Source organism: Babylonia areolata, chromosome 20 (genome assembly GCF_041734735.1).
Source record: "Babylonia areolata isolate BAREFJ2019XMU chromosome 20, ASM4173473v1, whole genome shotgun sequence".
Lineage (NCBI taxonomy): Eukaryota > Metazoa > Mollusca > Gastropoda > Neogastropoda > Buccinidae > Babylonia > Babylonia areolata.
This window is the reverse complement of record NC_134895.1, coordinates 54,100,550-54,110,618: the sequence shown is the minus strand read 5'-3', so window position 1 is coordinate 54,110,618 and position 10,069 is coordinate 54,100,550. Positions and strand designations below refer to the sequence as shown.

Genomic DNA, 10,069 nt, shown 5'->3' with positions numbered 1-10,069 from the left:
TTTGTCTTAAACTTCACAGTCAGATTGCCAAACCAGGCCACAATACTGAAACCCATGACACTTTCTATCAGACTTCTGTACACCAGCTCAAGTATGTGTGGACTAACATTAAAACTTCTTCATTTTCGCAGTAAAAAGAGTCTCTGGTGAGCTTTCTTGGCAGTGGCATCAACATGTTCACTGGATGTGAGACTGTGATCAACTATAGTCCCTAGATATTTAAAACTGTCCACTATTTCCACTTGTTTCTGATCTATTATGACTGGATTTTGTGTGTGTGTGTGTGTGTGTGTGTGTGTGTGTGTGTGTGTGTGTGTGTGTGTGTGTGTGTGTGTGTGTGTCTGTGTCCCTTTCACTGCCTAAAATAAGTTCTTTTGTTTTCTCCACGTTCAGTTCGAGAAAGTTATCCTTTAAGAAAGAGTTTATGACACTAATTTCTAAAAAATACTGTGATAATGATAATAATATGAAGAAGAAGAAAAAAAAGAAGAGCAACAAGAACAACAACAATGATAATCATCATCATCATCATCATTATCATTATTATCATATTATTATTAATAATAGTAGTAGTAGTAGTAGTAGTAGTAGTAGTATCATCATGATCATCATTGTTATTTTCATCATTATCATTATAATTATTATCCTCATCATCATCACTCATTTGATCTGCCTTAAGGACGCCAGCGGACTGGCCTGGAACTGCTCTGTACCTTTCTGGCCCAAGTTCAAGGACCACTTGAGCTGCAACCTGGAGGAGGAGTGTCTGAACGGGGAGGACGAGTCACACTGCCCCTATGTCACCGACACCTGTGGTCAGCTGGGCTCTGCCTGCCTTCCTAATGAGGACTTGTGTAGTCACACACACACACACACACACACACACACACACACACACACACACACCAAAAACAACAAAACAATAAATCAATTAACAACAAAAACCGGATCCTTTGCTGCTTCTTCGTGTTCTGTTCCACCTGTATCATCTGTCTGGAACAGTTTACTCGTAGGCCTGCCTCCACATCTTCGCTGCTCTCCCTCACTTCAGTCTTTTAAAACTGGTCTGAAAACACATCTTAAAAAAACAAACAAAAACAAAAACAAAGACAAAAAGATTAAATACCCCCCCCCCCCTCCAACAACAACAACAACAAAAAAACAAACAAACAAACAAAAACGCCATGGATATACCTACCATACCTTTCTAATGATATTCAGTTATAAGCCATATGGACGAACAGTGTGTGTGTGTGTGTGTGTGTGTGTGTGTGTGTGTGTGTGTGTGTGTGTGTGTGTGTGTGTGTGTGATATGCGTGTGTGTGTGTGTGTGTGTGTGTGTGTGTGTGTGTGTGTGTGTGTGTGTGTGTGTGATATGCGTGTGTTTGTGTCTGTGTGTGTGTGTCTGTGTGTGATTGTGTGTGTCTCTGTCAGTCTGTGTGTGTGTGCGTGCGTGTGTGTGTTCTGTCTGTGTGTTGACGTCACTCAACCACTGCCCCTTATTCCTGTCAGGTCCTGACAGGCTGACCATAGGAAGTAACTGCTACCTGCTCGTCCGCCCCTCCCCCTTCAACTCCACCCTGTCCTGGAACCAGGCCCGGAAGCAGTGCGTGGGCCAAGGGGGGCGACTCGCCAGTCTCAATACGCCACAAGAGTGGCTGGACGTGACGGCGGCCGTTCAGAGAAGACGCGCCGCTAAGCTGTTTGTCGGGCTTCACTACAACCGATACCATCTCCCTGACATGTAGGTGTTTGTGACCAGTTGAGGGGTTAGTGTGTCGTGGTGTGTCGTGTCGTGTCGTGTCTTGTTGAGTCGTGTTGTGTCGTGTCTTGTCTCTTGTTGTGTCTCCCTCCCCTTCTCTCTCCCTCTCTCTCTTTCCATCCCTCTCTCTCCATTTCCCTCTCTCTCCCTGCCTCACTCTCCCTCTTCCCTCTCCCTCTTTCTCTCTCCCCCTCTCTCTTTCTCTCTCCCCCTACCCCTCTCTCTCTCTCTCTCTCTCTCTCTCTATATATATATATATATATGACTGTGTGTCCCCGGCAGGTATCGCTCACTGTGGTACTGGGATGATGGAACCACGGCCCTGTACATCCGACAGCTGACGAAGAACGCCGGGGCCCTGTGCACCGTCTTCACCAGGGAGCAGGGAGACGTCTTGGACACGGTGGTGTGTCACCAGGGACTGGTGTTCGCCTCCTACCTGTGTGAAGCGTCGCCCCCAAAACCAGCCATCCCCACCACCAACAGGTCACACATTCTCCTCACAATGCCTGTGGACATGACCCGAAAATTCATGTCACAGAAACCGAACAAATACACCTTGTGTCCTGACCATCACTTGACGCAGAGTTACTTACGGAACGAATGTAAGGGAGAGGAAGGGGAGGAGGAGGAGGAGGAGGAAGAGGGAGGCCGAATGGGTGACTCACGTGATACGAATTCCTCACATCCGGTCTACTACGCATGCGCGGATGGGCAGCAGCGCATCCCCCACACGTTTGTGTGTGACCACCGGCCTCACTGTCACGACATGAGTGACGAGAGGTTCTGCGTGTTCCCGCCCTGTGCCCAGCTGGGAACGGCTCACTTTCTGTGTCACAATGGCCAGGTGCGTTTGACCTCTCTCTGTCCGTCTGTCTGTCTGTCTCTGTCTTTGTCTCTGTCTCTCTCTCTCTGTCTCTGTCTCTCTCTCTCTATCTGTCTGCCTGCCTGCCTGCAAGCCTTTCTGTGTGTCTGTGTGTCTGTCTGTCTACCTGCTTGTCTGTATGTCTGTCTGTCTGTCTGTCTGTCTCTCTCACTCTCTGTCTGTTTTCCACTCTGTCTGTCTGTCTGTCTCTCTGTCTCTCACTCTCTTTCTGTCTGTCTGTCTGTCTGTCTCTCATCTCTGTTTCTTTCCCATATCTCTCTCTGCCTCCTTTTCTCGTCATGCAGCAGCAACATCAGCAGTAGTAGTAGTAGCAGCAGCAGTAGTAGTAGTAGCAGCAGCAGTAGTAGTAGTAACAGCAGCAGCAGTAGTAGTAGTAATGGTAGTAGTATCAGCAGTAGTAACAGTAGTAGTCGTCGTAATTGTAGCATCAGCAGTAGTAGCAGTAGTTGTAGTAGTAGTAGGAGGAGGAGGAGGAGCAGAAACAGTACTAGTAGTAGTAACAGCAGCAGCAACAGTAGCAGTAGTAGTAGTAGCAGTAGTAGTAGTAGCAGTAATGATAGTCGTAAGTATAGCAGCGGCAGTAGGAAAGACATCATCATCATCATCATCATCATCAATATCATCACCATCAGCATCACCACCATCATCATCACCACCATCACCATCATCACCACCACCATCATCACTACCAACATCACCATCATCACCATCATCATCATCACCATCATCATCATCATCATCATCATCATCACCATCACCATCACCATCATCATCATCATCACCATCGCCATCACCATCATCATCATCATCACCATCATCACCACCACCATCACCATCATATCATCATCATCATCATCATCACCATCATCACCATCATCATCACCATCACCATCACCACCATCATCATCATCGTCATCATCACCATCACCATCACCATCATCATCATCATCATCATCATCATATCATCATCATCACCATCATCATCATCATCACCAGCAGTAGGAACATCATCATCATCATATGATCATCACCATCATCATCATCATCACCATCACCATCATCTTCACCATCATCATCATCACCACCACCATCATCATATCATCATCATCACCATCATCATCATCATCACCATCATCACCATCACCATGATCATCACCACCATCATCATCATCATCACCATCATCACCATCATCATCACCACCATCATCATCATCATCACCATCACCATCATCATCATCACCATCATCACCATCACCATCATCATCACCACCATCATCATCATCATCATCATCACCATCACCATCATCATCACCACCATCATTATCATCGTCATATCATCGTCATCATCACCAGTAGCAGCAGCAGTACCTGTAGTCCCTTCTGGTTGAAACACTGCCAGTGTCTGTGTGCCCAGTGCCTGCCGATGGAGCAGCGGTGTGACGAGGTGCACCAGTGCTACGACAGAAGCGACGAGGCTGGCTGTCAGTACGCCACCAGCACCGGCTACCTGGTCACCAACCATCCTCAGGCCTCCGTGGGCATGGACCGGGAGGGCCGCCTGGGGGTGTTCTACGAAAACTACACCCGCTGCCCGACCTACACTCACTTCCAGTGCCCCACGCCCCAGCCATACTACTGCCTGCCTGTGTACTTACGATGTAACGGCGTGACGGACTGCCCGGGCGGCGAGGACGAGGAAGGCTGCGAGTCGGACTGCCCTGGGTACTACCGGTGCCACGCCTCCTCCGTGTGCCTGCACCCCTCCCACCTCTGTGACGGCTTCCTTCAGTGCCCTGACCGGGACGATGAGCAGCTCTGTGACGTGGTCTGTCCTGACGCCTGTGACTGTTTCGGCTTGGAGTTCGTCTGCTCTGAGCCTTTCCTGGCGTCCGGGTACACGGAGCTGCGGTTCTTGGACGCGCGGGGGTCGCGGATGACGTTTGAGGAGCTGTCGGGGAACCAGATGCTGGTGCACCTGAGCCTGGCGGAGAACAGGCTGACGGCTCTGGACGGCGCAAACTTCTCCAACCTAGTTCGCCTGGACGTGAGCAGGAACGTCATCGTGGAGCTGAGGGCGGCCCACCTCCTGGTGCTGCCCAGTCTGCGTCACCTGGACCTCAGCTTCAACCCCCTCACCCGCTTCATGGCCTCCGCCTCCGCCCCCGCCCCCCCGACCCCGTCCGCTCTGCGAGTCCTGGACCTGTCTTTCGTGCCGCTCACCACACTCAACGGCAGCGTGTTCCACTCGCTGGGGGTGACCGGTCTTCACACTCTGAACCTGTCCTACTCTGGCGTGCTGAAAATCCAGGGCGAGGGTTTCAAATCTCTCAAAGAATTACGGGTACTGGAGCTGAAGGGGTGCCCCTTGAGGAGCTACCCGTACGACCTGCTGAGAGGCCTGTACCACCTGGAGAGGGTGCTGTCGGACAACTACCGCATCTGCTGCACGCACGTGCTGCCCGAGCACTTCCACGAGAACAGGCACAAGTGTTTGGCCCCGGTGGATGAGATGTCGTCCTGTGACTCCTTGCTGCGGCAGGACGTGTACCGCTTCTGTCTCTACATCTCCGCCATCCTGGCTCTCATCTGCAACATCGGGAGCTTCGTCTACCGCCAGTGCTCCAAGGCAGGCCGGGGCCTGGACAGCTCCTGCCACGTCTTTGTGTCCTACCTCTGCCTGTCAGACTGCCTCATGGGGGTCTACCTCGTCATCCTGGGAGCGGCCGACCAGGTCAGTAGCTTGGCCCTGCTTGTTTATCTAGCTATCTAGCTAGCTAGCTAGCTATGTCTCTCTGTCTGTCTGTCTGTATGTCTATTTATCTATCTACCACTTATCTGTCTGTCTGTCTGCCTATCTATCTGTCTGTCTTTTTAAGTCCAGCCTAACATACAGCGGGGGAACGTATTGGAATAATTTACCATCACGTTTAAAAAAAATGTACCTATTCACAAAAATTGACGTGTGTGTGTGTGTGTGTGTGTGTGTGTGTGTGTGTGTGTGTGTGTGTGTGTGTGTGTGTGTGTGTTTCATGATATATTTTATTTTATTTTCTTCTCTTCTTCTTCCTTTTGTGGAATGGCTGTGAATGGTGAAATAATGGTGTATTTTGGTTGTGTTTTGATTTTTTTTTCTTTTTTTGTGTGTGCTCATTTTCGCTTTTTTAGCTTTATTCCCTCTTTAGGGCGAGGGCTGGATGTAAAAAAGCATGTTACTTGTTTATCTATTACCCTCGATAATAAAGATTTTGTCTTGTCTTGTCTGTCTGTCTATCTACATCTAGAAGTGTTATTGGTTGGTGGTGCATTGTCCAACATTTTTTCAGTGAAAAATAATGACTATCTCATATTGTTTGCATTGACGATCACAGATTTATGTATGTATGTACACAATAGGTGACAAAATATGAGGAAACTCATAGAAAAGTAAAACATTTCATTAAAAGAAAAACTCCCCGACACAACGGGAATTATATTCATTTGTATATTCCATCATTCAGATACATGGATACTTATAGATGTACGCACAGTTAGATAGACACATAGACAGACTGACAGATAGACAGAGTGCTAAATAACAGGTACGTAAGGGTTGTGTACGAAACAACGGTTCATACGTGTCCGCTGTACAGGTGTTGGAAGGCCTGTTCGCATGGAGGTAGGTATGTACGTTTCATGTAGGTAAAAAAACGATAACAATTCATACGTGTCTGTGGCTGTACAGGTGTACAGAGAGATGTACGTGTGGAGGTAGGTATGCACATTTCATGTAGGTAAAAAAACGACAACGGTTCATACGTGTCTGTGGCTGTACAGGTGTACAGAAAGATGTACGCATGGAGGTAGGTATGCACATTTCATGCAGGTAAAAAACCGGCAACGGTTCATACGTGTCTGTGGCTGTACAGGTGTACAGAGAGATGTACGTATGGAGGTAGGTATGCACATTTCATGCAGGTAAATAAACGTCAACGGTTCATACGTGTCTGTCTTTGTACAGGTGTACAGAGAGATGTACATGTGGAGGTAGGTATGCACATTTCATGCAGGTAAAAAACCGGCAACGGTTCATACGTGTCTGTGGCTGTACAGGTGTACAGAGAGATGTACGTATGGAGGTAGGTATGCACATTTCATGCAGGTAAATAAACGTCAACGGTTCATACGTGTCTGTCTTTGTACAGGTGTACAGAGAGATGTACATGTGGAGGTAGGTATGCACATTTCATGCAGGTAAAAAACCGGCAACGGTTCATACGTGTCTGTGGCTGTACAGGTGTACAGAGAGATGTACGTATGGAGGTAGGTATGCACATTTCATGCAGGTAAATAAACGTCAACGGTTCATACGTGTCTGTCTTTGTACAGGTGTACAGAGAGATGTACATGTGGAGGTAGGTATGCACATTTCATGTAGGTAAAAAAACGACAACGGCTCATACGTGTCTGTCGCTGTGCAGGTGTACAGAGAGATGTACGTATGGAGGTAGGTATGCACATTTCATGTAGGTAAAAAAACGACAACGGCTCATACGTGTCTGTCGCTATGCACGTGTACACAGAAATGTACGCATGGAGGTAGGTATGCAGATTTCATGTAGGTAAAAAACAAAACAACGGTTCATACGTGTCTGTCGCTGTACAGGTGTACAGAGAGATGTACGTGTGGAGGTAGGTATGCACGTTTCATGCGGGTAAAAAAACAACGGTTCATACGTGTCTGTCGTAGAACAGGTGTACAGAGAGATGTACATGTTGAAGTAGGTATGTACGTTTCATGTAGGTAAAAAAAACAACGGCTCATACGTGTCTGTCGTTGTACAGTTGTACAGAGAGATGTACGTGTGGAGGTAGGTATGCACGTTTCATGTAGGTAAAAAAACGACAACGGTTCATACGTGTCTGTCGCTGTGCAGGTGTACAGAGAGATGTACGTGTGGAGGGCGGGGGAGTGGAAGAGCAGCATGGCCTGTACAGTGGCCGGCCTGGTGTCCCTCCTGTCCAGCGAGGTGTCCGTCCTGCTCATCTTGCTCATCACCATTGACAGGCTCCTCGCCGTCCGTCTGCCACTCAGCCGGTTTGTCTTCACACACAGGTAGGTCAGGTCAGGGGGGTGGGGGGTGGGTGGTGGGGGTGGGGGTGGGGGTGGAGGGGGAGGGTTGGCGGTGGTATCATCATCATCATCATCATCATCATCTTCTTCTTCTTCTTCTTCTTCTTCTTCATGGCCTTCATCATTATCATTTGCTGATGTTGATGGTGGTGTTTGAATTTCACGATTTTTTTGTATTTGCATTTGTATTTGTATTTCTCTATGTGAAATTCGGGCTGCTCTCCCCAGGGAGAGCGCGTCGCTACACTACAACGACACCCGTTTTTTCTTTGTTTTTTTTTGTGTGTAGTTTTTCCTGCGTGCAGTTTTATTTGTTTTTCCTATCAAAGTGGATTTTCCTAAGAATTTTGCCAGGAACAACCCTTTTGTTGCCGTGGGTTCTTTTACGTGCGCTAAGTGCATGCTGCACACGGGACCTCGGTTTATCGTCTCATCCGAATGACTAGCGTCCAGACCACCACTCAAGGTCTAGTGGGGGGTGGGGAGGATGGGGGGGGGGGGTGGTGGAAATTTGAGCCGTGATTCGAACCAGTGCGCTCAGATTCTCTCGCTTCCTTGGCGGACGCATTACCTCTAGGCCATCACTCCACTTGATGATGATGATGATGATGATGATATGATAATGATAATGATGATAAAAATGATAATAATAATGACAGCAATGATAATAATTCTTCTTTCCTCCTCATCATGATCATTGTGATAGAATATTATTATCATTATCATTGGTGGTGGTTATTATTATCATTATCATCATTATCATCATCATCATCATAACCATTATCATTATTATGATTTTTGGTGGTGGTGGTGGTGCTGTGGCTGCTATTGATGTTGTTATTATTGTTGTTTTTGTTATTATCATCATCATCATCATCATTATTATTATTATTATTATTATTATTATTATCACTCATCATCATCTTCTTGTTACGATAATCATTATGACTTTACTAACCTGTACCGGGTGATCCGCCCCCCCTGCCCCCCCCCCCCCCCCCCCCCCCCCCCCCCCCCCCCTCCTCCCTCCCCCTCAGGTCAGCGCACGCGATGAGCGTGGTGACGTGGCTGTTCGGCCTGCTGATGGCGGGCTACCCGCTGCTGGCCCACTGGAAGTTCTACAACCAGACCGACATCTGCATCCCGTTGCCCATCACCCGCGTCATCTTCATCGCCCACTACTACTCCTTCGCCATCCTCATCATCTTCAACCTCACCATCTTCCTCTTCATCGCCGCGGCGCAGGCTCTCATCTACACCACCCTCCGCGCCCTGGCGCGCGCAGAGGCGGAGCCAGAGTCGGGCGCCACCCCTACTACCAGCAGCAGGAGCGTGGACCTGAGGATCACGCGTCGCTTGATCGCCATCGCCATGACGGACTTCCTGTGCTGGGTCCCCATCAGCATTCTGGGGATCGTGGCGGCTTTGGGAATTCCCGTTCCAGGGGAGGTCAACGTGGCGGTGACCATCTTCGTGCTGCCCCTCAACTCCATCGTCAACCCCTTCATCTACACGCTTAGCCTGGTGGGGGAGAGGAGGAGGGCGAGGAGGTGGGAGGAGATGGAGGAGGACGAGGAGGAAGGCTATGTCATGGCCAATGTCACGCCTTCTGCGTCGTCGGTTGCCATTGTCAACCTGCCAGCCTAGTCTCTGCGCGGGAGGGGCTGAGGTGTGGGTGTTCATTGGGGTGGTCAGTCAGTCAGTCAGTCAGCTGGTAAGTTAGTTAATTCGCTGGTTGGTTAGTTAGTCAGCTACGTAGATAATTAGTTATACAGCTAGCTAGTTAGTTAGTTTAATCAGCTTGCTATTATCTTCTGCCATAAGGTTTACCTATTCACTTCGGTTTGTTCGTTTGTTTCACTGTGAGCAACATTATTCATTCATTCATTCATTCTTCTTCTTCTATTCTTCGTCTTTCTTCTTCTTCTTCCCCTCCTCCTTCTCCTCCTCCTCCTCCTCTTCTTCTTCTCCTCCTCTTCTTCTCCTTTGTAGTAGTAGTAGCAGTAGCAGCAGCAGTAGTAATGGTATCGTTATAATTATTAGGATGATGCAAAACGTGGACAGACGAAGTGACATTGTGAAGAAGCCATGGACTACAGGCCTTGGGCCAGCCCAGTGTCAGATGTCTGTAGTGATTCGGATCGGTGTCCGGAGTCAGGGAATCTTTGTGCTTTAAATGACTGTTCACCACTGGGAGATACAGGGAAGGGGGGGGGGGGCATGCAGACATAGATGGAGACGTGTGCCACGTCCGCGGAGAAGACTGAAGTGTCTGTGTTCTGGAAGAGGACAGTGTGTGCTGTGTGTCGCC

The 10,069-nt window shown here is 48.5% G+C and overlaps 1 protein-coding gene across 1 annotated transcript in view; it reads left to right on the top strand.

Moving 5' to 3' along the window:
• Positions 1-9,613, top strand: part of LOC143294656 (uncharacterized) — an 18,754-nt gene extending 9,141 nt beyond the window's left edge. Inside the window, exons 4-9 of the mRNA XM_076606034.1 lie at positions 680-815; positions 1,513-1,744; positions 2,045-2,609; positions 4,063-5,379; positions 7,562-7,740; positions 8,796-9,613. Of these exons, the coding sequence (XP_076462149.1) occupies positions 680-815; positions 1,513-1,744; positions 2,045-2,609; positions 4,063-5,379; positions 7,562-7,740; positions 8,796-9,405 (3,039 nt within the window). The 3' untranslated portion in view covers positions 9,406-9,613. The remainder of the gene's footprint in view (positions 1-679; positions 816-1,512; positions 1,745-2,044; positions 2,610-4,062; positions 5,380-7,561; positions 7,741-8,795) is intronic.
• The last annotated feature ends 456 nt before the right edge of the window (positions 9,614-10,069 follow it).